The 16,710-nt window shown below is 53.3% G+C and overlaps 1 protein-coding gene across 1 annotated transcript in view; it reads right to left on the bottom strand.

Annotated features, from left to right (window-relative positions):
- Positions 1-16,710, bottom strand: part of LOC149367469 (alpha-amylase-like) — a 322,554-nt gene that overhangs the window by 49,643 nt on the left and 256,201 nt on the right. The window contains exon 7 of the mRNA XM_089574342.1: positions 16,473-16,651. Within this exon, the coding sequence (XP_089430468.1) occupies positions 16,473-16,651 (179 nt within the window). The remainder of the gene's footprint in view (positions 1-16,472; positions 16,652-16,710) is intronic.

The raw sequence follows: 16,710 nt of genomic DNA on the forward strand, positions 1-16,710 counted from the left end.
ATCCTGGCCCTGGACATCAAAGGGGCCTTCGACAATGTTAGCCACGAGGCCATTATGGAAGGCCTAAACAACGCCAACTGCGGAAGAAAAACCCACGACTACGTAAGATCCTTCCTGTCAGAACGCACAGCGACAGTGGGATTGGGAGACCTGCGAAGCGACACCTTTACCACCCCACGTAAGGGCACGCCGCAAGGATCCGTAATCTCACCAGTGCTTTTCAACATTGCAATGACCGGACTGGCCAAAAGACTCAGCAAAATCGATGGCATCCAGCACGCGATGTACGCCGACGACATTACGGTCTGGGTGAATCGAGGCTCGCTAGGACAAAAGGAAGAGAGACTGCAAGAAGCAGCAACGTGTGTAGAAGAGTACGTGAGGGAAAGGGGCCTAGCCTGCGACAAGCGCGGGTTCGGGCTCTTGAGAGACAACACGGCTCCCGACCCGGTGTATATTATGTAGACGTAGCAGGCCCATCGCCCACGGGATTTTACACGGCCGCTATCGTTCACCAGGAAATGCACGTTGATGGACTCTCTTTTCGAGCCCCGAATTCAATGCGAGCCGAGGAAGTAGCGATAGCGCTTGCTGCCGCCCACGCCAATTCGAGAATCATCATTACGGACTCCCGAAAAGCATGTGATCATTACTTGGCAGGGGAGATCTCCCCCTTAGCTGCTTGCATTTTAAGACGGACTGCCACTGATCCAACACCCAAAAGAATCATTTGGGCTCCTGGCCACCAGGGCTTACGAGGTAATGAGGCCGCTGACGCGGCTGCCCGAGCGCTTACTCACCGGGCTCCTCATCCCAGCTCTTCTGGCTCGGAGACTAACCAGCCGCTGCTGCGATTCAAGGAAATTATAACGCATTATAGCGACATCCACCGCCTTTTCCCGGCCCCTGCAAAGGGGCTGAGTAAGACGGAGGAGCGAACTTTAAGGCGCCTGCAGACAGGTACTCTACTCTGTCCTGCAATCTTAAAGCATTACGATCCTAACACGGATGGGCGATGCCCACACTGTGGGCAGACCTGTGATATCTTCCACATGGTGTGGGCATGTACTCAAAATCCCCACCTCCCCCCTTCCCCTACCCCTTCCAGAGAGGCATGGGAGACTGCCCTTCTCAACTGCTCCTCGCTTGAGTCCCAAAGGGCTCTGGTGAAACGGGCTAGAGACGGGGCATTGTCATGCGGTGTCCCGGACTAGGGACGCCGACCATGTAGCGGGGCCACTCTGTGGCTCCCAAACTCTATTTCAGTAATTAAAAGTTTTCACCACCACCACCACCCTCCACGGAAAAGTCGGAACTTCTTAGGGTAGGGTCCAACCCTACCAAGGAGGAACTGACAGTAAAGTTAGAAGGCCAAAATATACCAGAAAGGGATATGATACGCATCCTGGGCATGTGGATCCAAGGAAGCAGGAGATGTACCTACACAATTAGCCTACTCAAGAAGTCAACAGAACAAATAAGCCGCATGATAAAGAGGGTATCACAGAACAGAAGCGGGATGAAAGAAAGCGACACGATCCAGCTCGTCAGAAGCCTGATAGTCAGCAGAGTCACGTACTCGTTGCCATACCACCGCATGACCAAGAAAGACAAAGAACAGACGGAGGCGCTGCTAAGAATGGCGTACAAGACGGCACTCCACCTGCCAAGAAACAGATCAAATGAAAAGCTGCTACAAATGGGCCTAAACAACACATTCGAAGAACTAACGGAAGCCCAGCTAAGTGCGCAAATAGCCAGGCTCCAGCAGACAGCCACCGGCCGCAAGCTCCTAAAGAGATTAGGGCACAATGTAGAAGGAATCGTAGATAGAACAGCTAGCATTCCAGACGAGGTCCGCCAGACACTGGACATCAGCCCTCTGCCGAGAAACATGGATCCCAACCTCCATGCCGCTAGAAGGCAGGCCAGGGCAGACTATGTGAAGCGGAACCTAGCCACAATGGAAAACACAGTATACACAAACGCGGCCCTCTATCCATGGGACCACAGGACCAGAAAGTTCCGAGTCGCGGCAGCAGTGGTAGATTACATGGGGGAACTAATTAGCAGCGCGACATTAAGAAACTGTACGGTAACGGAGGGGGAGGAAGCTGCCGTAGCTCTAGCGGCGGCCGAAGGTTACCGTAGGAACAAGTCTTTGATAATCCTAACAGACTCGAAAGCAGCATGCAGGAACTACATACAGGGCAAAATAAGCAAGGAAGCGCTGAGCATCCTCCTCAAAGCAAAGCTTCCAAATAAGACCTTAAGACACAGGATTTTCTGGATACCGGCACACACCGGGATAGAGGGTAACTCGAGGGTAGACAGCCTAGTTCGCGAGATCACGAGCCGAGCATGGCAGTCAGAAACCCTGGAGGACCCCATGACGGTGGAACCAACGTATGCAGAAATATTAAAGTATCACAGAGGGCGGAGATTCAAATACCCACCACCCCACACATCATTAACACAGCACGAGGCGGTCTGCTGGCGGAGACTGCAAGCAGGGACTTTCCACAATTTATACATACTACATAAGATGTTCCCTACACAATACAGGGACACATGTCCGTGGTGCGGAGCAACCCCCACGCTTTATCACATCACATGGGAATGCGAACGTAACAGAGCATTTCACAAGCTAAATGACCCGAATGCGGAACAATGGGAGGGCCTGCTGACCAGCAGCGAGCTCACGGCCCAAAGGGCACGCCTGCGAAGCAGCAAGACTCAGCGGTGCCCTGGAATAGGGGCGCCGACCTTGTGAAGAGGCCGAAGACATAAGGACATGGGCCCACCGCTAAAACCTGATTTTTGGAGCAATAAATGTTTTTCACTCACTCACTCACACTGTGTCCTTGCGAGATTTATATCAGTGCGTTTCGAGCGACGCACCTCGTGGCTAAAAGGACACCTTTGCTCGCCGTTTGCAGAGGTGGGCTGAGGCCGCCCGGTCCGCCTCTCACTTGAGGGTGGTTGCTGGCATACTTGAGGCACTGCTTCAGGTGCTTGCGCTGCTTATTAAGGCGAAAGCCTTTAATGCCTCATACTGTCGGGAACAAGACGTGTTAGAAAATGTGTCCGCGTTTCGGATGCATGCCTTATATGGGCATGTGCCAATCAATGGCCAATCGACACTTAATCGGGTGCAATCGAAAGACATTGGAACATGATATAAATGGATTTCGTGATTATATCACTGTACTTAATGACTAATTGGTAATTAGTAGTAGTTAAGAAGTGGCATGTGGGAGTGTGCACTGCGTCTGCATCTTAACTAACACTAATTATTGCACTAGTTAAGGTCACGCTATCACTAACCATATATTAGTTATGAAAGAAGCCAACAGCCACAGAAACCGAGGGGCACAGGGGATTTTTTTAATTTATTTATTTACTTTGTGGTGTTGATCAATTTAGAATATTACTGAATATGTTATCGCTTAAAGCTAATTGATTAGAAAAGCAGAAGAAAAAACAACCACTGCCGCCGGTGGGATCCGAAACCACGACCTCCGAATTACGCGTCCGGTGCTCTACCTCTGAGCTACGGCGACGGCTGTCAAATCTTCTGCTTTCGGGGGTATTTATGTTTACAAGTAACCTAACTTTGAGAGTGTTCATCAGCGCCACCCACGTTCATAAGCGGCGGACGTAGAACGTCATGAGTTACCGCAGGTGTGACGTAGAACGTCATCGAACGGAGAGGGTGGAAGCTGCGTGAGAACGCTCTTATGCTTCCTATGGCGTCAAGGCTGCCAGAACCGAGGCCCTCGCTAAGCAATTGAACGTGGGTGCCGCTGATGAACACTCTCAAAGTTAGGTTACTTGTAAACATAAATACCCCCGAAAGCAGAAGATTTGACAGCCGTCGCCGTAGCTCAGAGGTAGAGCACCGGACGCGTAATTCGGAGGTCGTGGGTTCGGATCCCACCGGCGGCAGTGGTTGTTTTTTCTTCTGCTTTTCTAATCAATTAGCTTTAAGCGATAACACATACATTAGTTAGTATCACGAAATGTGCAAGTCATGCTTAACTATCATTAACCACCACAAATAGTTAGACGTTTCACAGACACTGTGTCGAACATTCTAGAGACTTCCATCACTCGACAGGTGAGTGATAGGACATGATGAATGGCATTAGAACAATGGCAAAGACAAATTAGTCTAATTAACCATTCTAGTCACACCAGATAAATAAAATTGGCTGAGGCTTAGCTAAGGTTAAGCCTAGTCAGATGCGAAGCATATTGATGGCTAGGCTTGGTAATGCATGGCTTTCCTTGGTTGAATACTTGGTCATTTTAATACAACCACTAGAAGTGTAGCAAGGATTGCCGTGGCAGCTTTATACGGGATCATCGGTGAATTCAATGCAGAGTGTACAACCGCTGCCCCAGCACCGGCTACAACAGCTTTCGCTTCTCGTTCAAATCAGCCCTGCTTCTAGGCGGCATCCCAACACCTGGACGCCTCGTAAGTGCCCGGAGTTGTTGTTGTTGTTGTGACTGAGAGAAGGATGAAAAGGAAATTGCACGGGCCTGCTACTGGCTCTAGCCAAGCCACCACCGCTGCCAACGTGCCGATAGAGGAGAGGTAAGAGATCAGAGGAAAGAGAAAAAGGCAAGAAAAGACGCGCGTCGCAGCAACAACTGCGTCCGCCGGAGCGGACGCTGCTCAAAAAACAGATAAGCGGCCGAAGCCGCGCTCGCCGAAGCGAGAACAGATACTCGCTCTCGCCGAAGCGAGAATTTACTCTCCTGCCCGGAGAGTTGTTGTTGTTGTTGTGACTGAGAGAAGGATGAAGAGGAAATTGCACGGGCCTGCTACTGGCTCTAGCCAAGCCACCACCGCTGCCACGTGCAGATAGAGGAGAGTTAAAAGATCAGAGGAAAGAGAAAAAGGAAAGAAAAGACGCGCGTCGCAGCAACAACTGCGTCCGCCGGAGCGGACGCTGCTCAAAAAAAAAGCGGCCGAAGCCGCGCTCGCCGAAGCGAGAACAGATACTCCTCGTGGCCTAAGCCGCGCTCTCTGCCCGGAGAGCGAGGCAAGCTCAGCTTTATACCACTGCTGTAGCGTCACGTGGTCAGCTGCAGCGCCTCTGATGTGGAACCTCCACCGCCGCGGCCGACCGCGCGAGCCGGCAGCCCATCTCTCCTCTGCTGTGACATCATGTTGTCACGTGGTCAGCCGCCGCGCCTCTGATGTGGAGCCTCCACCGCCGCGGCCGACCGCGCGAGCCGGCAGCCCATCTCTCCTCTGCTGTGACGTCATGTTGTCACGTGGTCACGCTAAAGGTCAATGGTAGCTCCACCGCCGCGCTCGACGGGCTGTAGTGTAGCTCTAGTAATATGCTTCGCATAAAATAAAACCGAGTAGGAAATTGGTTGATTTGGGGAATCGAACGAGGGTCTCAGGAGTGTGAGACGAGCACGCTAACCATTCCGCCGTGCAGCTCGATGGTTTGGAATGAAAAAAGGCGCGTCTAGCTAATACGGCGTTTTCGTTCACTCCCATCCTCCTCCCTTCCCTTACGGCGACGTTCAGGTGTCCACCGAGATATGCGAGACAGATACATTTCCTTTCCTCAAAAGCCAGTTTACCGTCAAGCAAGGCGTAGAGCTGAACGGGCGATGGCGTTCTGTGGACTCCCTGGCAGCGTTGCAAGACGCTGTCGCGTTCCACCCTTACAGGCGAAGTTAACATCTTAACAACGCTTCAGGGACACTAGCAGCAACACCGCGCTTAAGGCTTTGGCCTCACCGCACTTTAGGTCAACAAAGTGCTCCCCTGAATTTTTGCTGCTCCTTGCCAGACGAATAGTTAATAAGGTCGTTCGTTTCAAGGCACCATGGTAAAAGAAAATTGTTTCGCGCGGGTAAATGGTGTGGTCCGCGACGCTTACGAGGTGCCCTCGCAGCAGCAGTAAAACGGCACCGTTGAATTATGTTCAGTACGGCTGCTGCTTTCAGTTTTGTGTGAAATGCGGGAGATTTTAAGGTCGTTTATATGGAGATGAGGAACTTCGCTGCACAGACAGTACAAAAGAAGGGGACGTTTACGTGCATTCATTTACATACATATATTTACAACAATTTACATTAATAGATATGCAGTACTTTGCACGTATTTGCTGCTATATACATTACCACTCTTTCTATTTATTGCCATTTACATTTATAGAATGTGTGTGTATTTGCTTGTATTTGGACGCATTTACTATCATAAGAAATTTGCATTGTAGCGCAACCACCAGTTATACGCACGAGGATCTCTCGTGCGAGTGAAACACAACGCCGGTCTTGAAATGCCAGTTCGTGCGCCCTGCTGTGCTTATCGCCCTCTGCGGAGGCGCCGAGCGACAACGGCAGTAGAAGAGACGCTGCCTTGTGGTTAGGTGGTCTTTACCGTGTCTGCGCTTGAACACGGGCTGAAGCGGGCTTGATTTCGGTTTTATCTCTCCCCTTTTCTTCGAGCGCTTTTTTTAGTTTTGCATCATTTTATAAGCGTCTGGTTGCAGTCAGGACCAGGCACAACGTTCGGAATGCTTGGCCTCAGCTGGTGCGTATGGAATTCGCAGTTCGCTTCTTAAAGCAAGCGCGGCTGCAGGCTTCCACGTATTCTTATTCGTACTTATTAAGGCGGAAGCCTTTAATGCCTCATCGTTGTAAGCAGAAGTTGTCGACAGAAATGTCGCGCTTTTCAGTTGGTCGAAACGGTCATCACGTCACAATGCGCGAATTTCAAAAGGGGCCAATTGTACTTTGGCTAGCAACCATGCAACCAATTAAAGGGATCGCATAGTGATGCTCCAAGTAAGTGGGAATGACTTTAGTTAACTGCTTAATTACCAAATTAGCCTAATTAACCTTTATAGCCAGGCCAGATAAAAAATGGCTGAGGCTTAACTTGGTTAAGCCTGGAGAATGCGAAGCATCATCGTGTCGCGTAATTTGGAGGCGCACAACCACAGCGACGGCGCGAGGTGGGCCCCCGTTTCTCCACTGTCGTGACGTCATCGTGTCACGTGGTGTGACGTCATGTATCACGTGATTTGGAGGCGCACAACCAAAGCGACGGCGCGAGGTGGGCCCCGTTTCTCCACTGTCGTGACGTCATCGTGTCACGTGGTGTGACGTCATGTATCACGTGATTTGGAGGCGCACAACCACAGCGACGGCCCGAGGTGGGCCCCCGTTTCTCTACTGTCGTGACGTCATCGTGTCACGTGGTGTGACGTCATGTATCACGTGATTTGGAGGCGCATAACCACGGTGAACGGCTGAAGTGGTAGCTAAAGTAGTATGCTTCGCATAATAAATAAAACCGAGTACGAAAGTGGTCGAGTTCGGGAATCGAACCCCGTTCTCCGGAGTGCGAGACGAGCACGCTACCACTCCGCCATGCCAGCTCGATGGTTTGGAATGAACAAAGGCGCGCCTAGTAAATGTGGTGTCTTCGTTCACTCCCTTCTTCATCCATTCCCGTTAAGGCGAGGTTCAGGTGTCCACCGAGATATGCGAGACAGATACATTTCCTTTCCTCAAAAAACAATTTACGGACGAGCAAGGCGTACAGGCGAACGGCCGATGGCGTTCTGTGGACTCCCTGGCAGCGTTGCAAGATGCTGTCGCGTTCCACTCTTAGATGCGACACTTTGATCTTAGCCAAAAGGCTGAGAAGCGATGCCGCCGCGGTGGCTCAGTGGTTATGGTGCTCGGCTGCTGGCCCGAAAGACGCGGGTTCGATCCCGGCCGCGGCGGCTGAATTTCGATGGAAGCGAAATTCTAGAGTGCCGTGTACTGTGCTATGTCAGTGCACGTTAAAGAACTCCTGGTGTTCGAAATTTCCGGAGCCCTTCACTACGGCGTCCCTCATAGTCTGAGTCGCTTTGGGACGGTAAACCCCAATAAGAGGACGCGGGCGTTCGCATGTGGACGGACGCACTCCACATCGGCTCCGTGTCTTTTCGAAGATTCCGACCGAATTTTCACGTGGGCCACCGAAACGTTTCGGCTACATCGACGGATAACGTCACCTGGACCACGGCGACACCACTCTTGAGCCGGTAGGCCCATTTTTTGGACTTTTATCGGACTTTTGAGTGGCCACCTGCGGCCGGGAGCGCTGAGCCTAGCGTAGGCCTAGCGCGCTCCCGGGGCGGCCCCGTGCGGTGCTTGCGTGTCTAGACATCGGCCAGCATGGAACCCCGGGACGCTGACGACCCTATCATGAATGAACCTACCCGGACCTCGGCCCAAGGTTCGGCGAATATTGAAGGTACGGACGAATCCCCTGCCGCGTCGCCGGTCAATGCGAGCCCCGGACTCGGGGACGCAGTGACCGAGGCCATGGAGAGCTCGCCACTGCAGCGGGACGACGGGGCCGACATCGACCCACTGCAAGACGAAGACATGGATCGTTGGGAGCTTGTTTCTTACAAACGGCGCCTAAAAAGGAAAGGCTCGAAGAAAGGCTCGAAGGGGCCAGGCGATCCCCGGGAAGAAGCAAACAAGATAGCGCCGACAGCCGCAGCTGGCGGAGCAGAGACGCAAGCGAGTGGCGTGCCGCGCTTTACATTAAAACCACATCTGGCGGGAGCGCAGCGGCAGATAAGGCCACGTCCACCGCCGCTACCGAAGGATGATATCAAGATCATTTATCGCCCCAAGGGAGGCCTAAAAATCAGCGAAATCCGTGTCGACCAGGCAACGCAAGCCCTCGTCGCGGCCAGCGGAGGAAAGATCAAGGAAGAAGACTTCATCATGAGACTCCGGCCCGGATCGAACATTATGATTGCGAGCACGCCCGACCTGGACATCGGCGACGTGCTCAGGAAGATCGAAAAGCTCACGATCAATGACCAGACCTATGCGACCAACACCTACCCAGCCCTACCGGACGACCTGAAGCGTGCGGTAATCCACGGCGTCATGCCGGGGCAATCACCGGCCCTACTGAAATCGAGGCTACGGCTTCGATCCCAAGGAGTGAAGATCCTGGAAGCGAGAATGCTGGGCAAGTCGGAAACTGAGCTCATCACGTTCGACGGCCCGTATATCCCTCAGTGGGTCATCTACCGCTGCGGAGAATTCAAGACCTACCCATATCGTCCTACGAGGCAGATCTGCTACGTGTGCGGAGAGCAAGGCCATCGTTCGGACGTCTGTCCAACGCCGAACACCAAGCTCTGCAGGGCGTGCGGCACACACGACCCACCAGAAGGCCACCCGCGCAAGGCCAAATGCATGGTGTGCGAAGGCGACTACGTCACCAGGGAGTGCCGTCGACGCCTCAAGACTACTGACGAGCTCCGGGGCAGCACGACCGGCGGCCGGCAGTCCCGGAAACAACAATGGCAGCAGCAGCAGCAGCCGCAGCAGCCGCAGCAGCAGCAGCAGCAGCAGCAGCAGCAGCAGCAGCAACAACAACAACTGCCGCAGCAGCAACAACCGCAGCAGCAGCAGCGGAACCCGCACCTGAGTCGAGAGCGCCGACCCAGGTGGCTTAGCTCGGAGCGGGACCATGGCCGCTCCTCGAGCCGAGGCCCTAGCACCGTGCGAGATCGCAGCCAGAGCCGATCCAGGGATGACTCTTTCCCGCCGCTCAACCGGTCAACGGCCAAGCCGAAGCAGCAGCAGCAGCAGCCGCCGCAGAAACAACAGAAGAAGGGCGGCGTCAAGGTGAGCTGGGGAGCGGGCTCTCCAAACCCACTGATTCCGCACTCGGATCAAGATAATATTACGCGTAACTCGAAAGAAATTAAAGCACTAAGAGAGGAGAATGCACATCTCCGAAAAAAAATCGATGACCTCATTAAAGAGATGCAGGCTCAGAGAACAGGGCACGTACCGTGGCCCCCGACCCCGGCGGCCGAAGTGCAACGATCTCCAACCCCCTTAGCAGTGAACCCCGAAGAATTAAGAGCTTTCATGCAGCGCATGGATGATCATGATTCGCACCGAAGGACAGTTCCGCCAAACTCATGCAAGATTAGATGCCATGCAGGTCCAACTCAACCTGTCAGAACAGAACGTCACATTACTACAGCAAAAAGTTGCGTTGCAGGACCAAAGTTTCCGCAACCACGTCAAAAGTCAAAATACGCAACGAATGACAAACGAGGCCCGGGACAGGCTCATACACGAGCGCCGTTTCGGAACTGAAGGCTCCAATCAGAACAATGCCCAAAACCATGGCTAAACAAACTCCACTAGAAATCTGGCAATGGAACTGCAGGGGGTACCGCCAAAAGCAGGGACTCCTAATGCAGTTTTTACATACGCAAGGCTCCACACCCGATATACATAATAGCTTTACTGGAAACTAACACGACACCGTCACTCAGGGGATATACGTGCTACGATAGCGGACGCACGGCAACCTTGGTCAGCAAAAAGTTGGTAGCCATAGCCCATGACCCAATTCCCAACACCAAAATTGAACACTTAGTGACGAAAATTATTCCCAAAAAGAAGCCTAAGGAAAAGAGTGTCTTTATCGTAAACCTCTATAGCCCGCCTCGCCAGCCGGACGCGAATTTTGATACACTCTTTCTAGGGGCCAGCAAACTTGCGAAAAGCAACTCGTTGCTCATTGTAGGCGACTTCAACGCTCGCGGAGAGCAATGGGGATACCCCACTAATAATCACAAAGGTATACAGGTCGAGGACGCGGCGGAAGCGATCCAATGTACCCTCTCAACAGACGAACTTCAACCCACGCGCCTTGGCACTTCGATCTGCCCGGATACGTGTCCGGACTTAAACGCACGCAACGTGGGAGAATCTGCTGGAGAATCTAGGCAGTGACCACTATATCCTGAAGACCACGATAGCAGCCACCAACATCAAGCGCAAGCTCGGCACAGCCAAGATCACCAACTGGCCGGCTTTCCGCAAGGCTTGCGCGGACCTGGAAGGGGGGATTACTTCCATAGATGATTGGTGCCAACAACTTAAAGCCATCCAGAAGCGGTACACTCAGGAAGTGGATCGCACCGAGCAAACACCAGAGGTGGACCCTCGGCTCATCAGGCTATGGGAGGCACGTCGAGGACTCACCAAGCGCTGGAAGAAGCAGCGCTTTAACAGGAAGCTCAAGCTCAAGATCGCAGAAGTCACCAAGATAGCGGAGGAGTACGCGACCCAACTGGCCAGGCAGAGCTGGCAGCAGTTCAGTAGCTCGCTGGACGGCACCCTCAGCACGGCGAAAACGTGGCGTATACTCAAGACCCTCCTCGACCCTACCCAAACCAGGGCCGAAAGCGGGAAAGCTATCCGCAGACTCGTCCACACCTTCGAGGGTACGGCAGAGGAACTGCTAGATAAGGCCAAAGAGAAATGCTACGGCACGACCTTGCCTGCGGCATACGCGAAACCATACCTGGGGAAACCGAACACTCACTTAGACAGGCCGATCACCAGGGAAGAAGTGTTCGCTGCCATAAAGGCATGCACGCGCAACACTGCGGCGGGAGCAGACAAGATCCAGAACGCACTCATACGCAACCTCTGCGACGAGGCGGTCGACCAACTGACCACCTTCCTCAACGGGCACTGGGCCGCAGGAACGGTTCCTGAAGAGTGGAAGCATGCAGAGGTCGTAATGATCCCCAAACCGGGTAAGAAACTCCAGATCGAAAATCTCCGACCTATCTCACTCACCTCCTGCCTAGGCAAGCTCTACGAGCGAGTCGTTACTCGGAGGCTCCAAAGCTACATGGAAGACGAAGACCTGTACCCCCACAGTATGTTCGGATTCCGAGCCCGCCTCTCCACCCAGGACGTCCTCTTACAACTCAAAGAGGAAGTCCTCACCAACGTCCCGAGCGTAGGCGAGAACGTGGTTATGGTCCTCGACATCAAAGGAGCCTTTGACAACGTTAGCCACACGGCTGTAATGGAAGGACTTGACAACCTCCACTGCGGCGAGAAGATTCACAGCTACGTGAAGGCCTTTCTCTCCAACCGCACTGCAACGGTTGGGCTCGGAGACCTTCGCAGCGCTAAATTTTCGAACCCCAACAAAGGCACACCTCAAGGGTCCGTCATCTCGCCACTACTTTTCAACGTGGCCATGATCGGCCTCGCGAGACAACTCGAGAAGATCGAAGGCATACAGCACGCAATATACGCTGACGACGTCACGGTCTGGGTTACCACTGGGTCGCTCGGCCAGAAAGAAGAATGACTGCAAGCAGCGGCTACCTGCGTGGAAGAATATGTCAGTGCACGAGGCCTCGCCTGTTCCACCGAAAAATCAAAACTCCTGCGAGTCCACAAAGGGAAACACAAGGAAGGGTCCCTCAATGTCTCCCTCGAAGGACAGCTAATTCCAGAACGAGACAAGATACGAGTCTTGGGAATGTGGCTGCAGAGCAACCAGCGATGCCGCCATACGCTCGGCCTTCTCAAGCAATCGACCATTCAGGTCGCCAGAATGATCACGCGCGTGTCGCAGAAGCGCAGCGGCATGCGAGAGGGGGATACCCTGCGCCTGGTTCAGAGCCTGGTGGTCAGTCGCGTGGGTTACGCCCTCCCGTACTTCAACCTCAACAAAGGAGAAGTGGATAGTGCAGATACCATACTCCGCAAAGCTTACAAGACAGCCCTGCATCTACCAGTGAGCACCTCGAACGAAAAACTACTGGCTCTTGGAATTCACAACACCTTCGAAGAGATCAAGGAAGCCCAACTGGTCACGCAGTTAGCTAGGCTCCAGCAGACTCCTACGGGGCGCTCGCTCCTTAGGCGACTGGGGCTAGGCCGAACTGCGGAATTCGAGAATCGTACTGCGAGCATACCGGACGCAATTCGCCAGACGCTAAAGGTTCGCTCCCTTCCCCGGAACATGGACCCCAACTTGCATGCGGCCCGTAGGGCAGCCCGGGCGAGGTATGTACAACAAAATCTAGCTACAAAATCCACAACGGTATACACGGACGCGGCGCCGTATACAGGAAGCTCACATAACAGCACAGTGGCGGTAGTTATTGATTCCAACTTAAAGGAATTAGCTAGCGCCTCAGTGAGGGATTGCACGGTAACCGAAGGGGAGGAGCTGGCCGTAGCTCTAGCGGCGGTAGCCGGTTATCGAAGCAACATGTCCCTTACCATCCTTACAGATTCGAGAGAAGCGTGCCGTAACTACATGAACGGCCGCATAGGTCGCGCCGCGCTCCGGCTCCTCCAGAGCGCGACCCTACCAAAAGTCACACATAGCATTTACTGGGTGCCAGGACACACCGACATAGCCGGGAACGAACGCGCCGACGAGGTAGCTCGAGGGTATACGAGCCGAGCTTCCTCCCGATCGGACGATCTACCCGACCGAGTCAGCCCTACGTACTCAGACATTCTCAACTACTATAAGGGGGTACGGATCCGCTATCCGCCGCCTCATCCTAATCTAAATCAACTAGAGGCAGTGTATTGGCGAAGATTGCGGACAGGAACATTCCGAAACCTGCATATCCTTAGCAAGATATACCCGACGCAATATCGTGACACTTGCCCGTGGTGTGGTAGCAAACCATCGTTGTACCACATCACGTGGGAATGCAGTAAAAACGACAACTTTCGCAAAGACCCGAGTGCAGAACAGTGGGAGAGCCGGCTCTCCAGCGGCGATCTGGGTTGCCAACGAGGTCTGATCCAGCACGCCCAACGAGCAGCGAAGCTCAGCGGAGCCCTGGAATAGGGGCACCGACCCTGTGAGAAGAAGGAAGATGGACCTCTTCTGTCTCGTCTGCTACTAGCACCTTTCTAGAGCAATAAAAGTCTTTCCTACCTACCCAATAAGATGAGACAATTTTAGACTGGTGTCCACCGAGATATGTGAGACAGTTACTGCGTAATTTCCTTTCCTGAGATGCAATTTTCATTTTCTTCATTGCGGCCCCTCTTTCTTATTTCACTCCTCGTCCTCCGTCCTCCCTTCCTCTACGGTGCGGTCCAGCTGTCCACCGAGATGACAGAGAATTACAGCGCCTTTTCCTTTCCTCGGGCAACGCATCGCGCCGAACGGGTGGTGGCGTTCCGTGGACTGCCTGCGCTACAACATGTTGTCGCGTTCCACTCCTAAAGACAAAGATTAAGAGTCATTAATTGGCAGTTAATTAATGCATCAACAGAATGTGAAGTGAACAATCGCGTAGCAGAATGCAGCACTCAGGCTTTCGCCTTTCACCACTTTAGCCGCTAAAGTTCCTCGTAATTTTTCTGAAAAAAGGAGAGCTACGACTTGAAATCGATTGCTGCCTGGCAGTTTCGAAAAATGCCTTCTCGGGAACATTTACCATGCGTTCTTTATTTAATTCGCCCATTTCCTTTAATGAACATGACTGAATCGCAAACCAATATAGAAAAACTTGTTACTAACTTCCTTTACCCTCTGATTTCACATTTCCCCCAAGCAATTTAAGGGCCTCTCACGGAATGTTTCAGCGTTCTAGCTAAAAGGCAACCATGATTCGAATAAGCCGCCGCAGCCTTTCGTCGCAATGCCAACATGGCTGCACCGCACTCTCTGTGGCTCCTTTTAAAACCAGCGTCTGCAGCAGCTCCACGATCAGCAGCGCCACGGTGATCAGTGCCACGAACGACGCGCTCTATGACGCGCCCATACCTCACAGGCAGCCTGATGATGATCATGAGTACAGAAGAGCAAGGTTCCGGGCTAGTTGGTAATGCATTAAAAAGGAAGAAACAGCGCGAAAAAACACTAACACACGAAGAAACGACACACACACGAGCGCTGACACACAACTGCAATTTTTATTCTGGTGGAAAGGCGCTTGAATAGAAAACATGAAGGGTGGGTATTAAAATTACCCACCCCCTCAGAATAACCCACGCCCCCGGAATAAAATTTCAGTTGTGAGTCAGCGCTCGTGTGTGTGTCGTTTCTTCGTGTGTCCGTGTTTCGTCGCGCTGTTTATTCCTTTTAGATCGTCCCTTTTAGAAGGCCCCTGTATGTTCCAAACGTAGTGTAAACCATTGATCAGATACGAAAGGAGCAATGCCTGCCCGCCCTCTACCTCTCCTGACTTCGCAGTTTTATGCTCTCCCATTGGACGAGGGTTCATACGTGACGAACAACCCGCGCGGCTTTCGTTATCGCGGGAAAACGGCGCCATTAGTGAGCGTAAAACCACCGCGACACATGGGCGCTGTGCGTCAGCGTAGGCTTTCTGCATTTTAGAAGACGCGCTCGGATCTTCGCTTACGTACGAAGAGCCTCGTGAAAATGCGCCCAGAACAGTCGCGTTTCAAGCAAGCGCTTCAACGCGCCGCATGGGATACGAAATGAAGCGGGCGGTGGCGGTCGTGCGCTTCGCTCACTAAAGCCCGGGGAACATGCGACGATTTTTTCGACGACATTCGCGCGGCAGAAAGCGTCGCGGCGACGCGACGCCCGGCTGGGGATACACGGAGCGTAGAAGCGGCGGCGTGGCGCCGCGTATCCCTCGAGGCGAAAAAAAAATGTGATCAACAAGTGGCAAACACCACTGTGCAAGGAGGTCTGTGAGAGCAGCGACGCTGACCATTCTGTTAATATCAGGGATGTGTACGAATTTCAGCACGCGTGCATAAGTATCTATAAGAATTTGGATGCTCGAATGCATGCCGTCGCGCACCTTTGCACGCCCGCTCAGTCGTGGACACTAGCGGCTGCGGTTTTCTTCGGCACATTCGCTTCAGGAAGGAAACGCAGGCATTTCGATCCAAGATTCAGCCATGTTCTCCAAAAAAAGCGACATTAAATGTCTGATGAAGCATTTATTTCCACGACAATAACACAGCGTAGCTCGTCGGCCATGGCGGCCATGTTGGCGGCAGCCGGCAGAGGCAGCCAAACCGGAAGAGCGGGATTTCTGCGCTGTTATTGGCTCGCTTCAGCCGCCCTTTCCGGTCTCACCAGACGCCGCGCTTCAATATCTGGCGGGTCCATATCGGCGGCGGCGGGCGTTTTCCTCAATGCCGGGCGTCGAGTGCGCGCCGTAGGGCGATAATCGCCGACTTGCCGCGGTAAAAACGCTCCATGTATCCCGGCCTTAATGGCAGCCGAGAGGCAGAGGCGAGGAGAGGAGGAGTTTGCGCTACCTTTGAAAAATGCAGCGACCGTAATCATGAGAGATGCAGAGCGCAGCCTCGCGAAGAAGGAGAGAACATTTAAAAAACTGTCTTCGTCCCTTTTCCGTGATCAGGCGGCACTCAGATGGCACACTCCCCCCAGCCGCAGAGCAGGCGCGAAGGCTAGCCGACGGGGGAGAGTAGGAAAGGAGGATAAGATAGAGGGGTTGGATGGTCGGATCGGCCGTATTTGGCGGGCATTGTAAACATAGAGGAGGCGCTGGTCTAGCGGACCACACTTCGAGCCTTTGTGGCAGTCGCAAAGGCGCGCTGAGACTAAGCTGCTCGCTCGCCATTCCAAAGGTGCCAGTGCTGGCTGTCCCACTCACCTCAAGCAGCCGCTTGTCGAAGAAGCTGATGGCCAGGTTGGAGAAAGGCGTTTTGCCGCGCTGCGTGAGGTGGTCCTGGATGAAGACGACTGCGTTCTCGACCAGCGGCAGCCCATCGTCACCCAGCAGCAGGGCGAGCAGGCGCGGCCGGTGTCTCTCCAGGCTGCGCAGGCAGGCGCCTGCGAGAGGGAACGAAAAGGCAGCGCCTTTCGATTGTGAAATTCTCCGGATGCTTGTC

Source organism: Amblyomma mixtum, chromosome 1 (assembly GCF_055824585.1).
Source record: "Amblyomma mixtum isolate Tamu chromosome 1, ASM5582458v1, whole genome shotgun sequence".
Lineage (NCBI taxonomy): Eukaryota > Metazoa > Arthropoda > Arachnida > Ixodida > Ixodidae > Amblyomma > Amblyomma mixtum.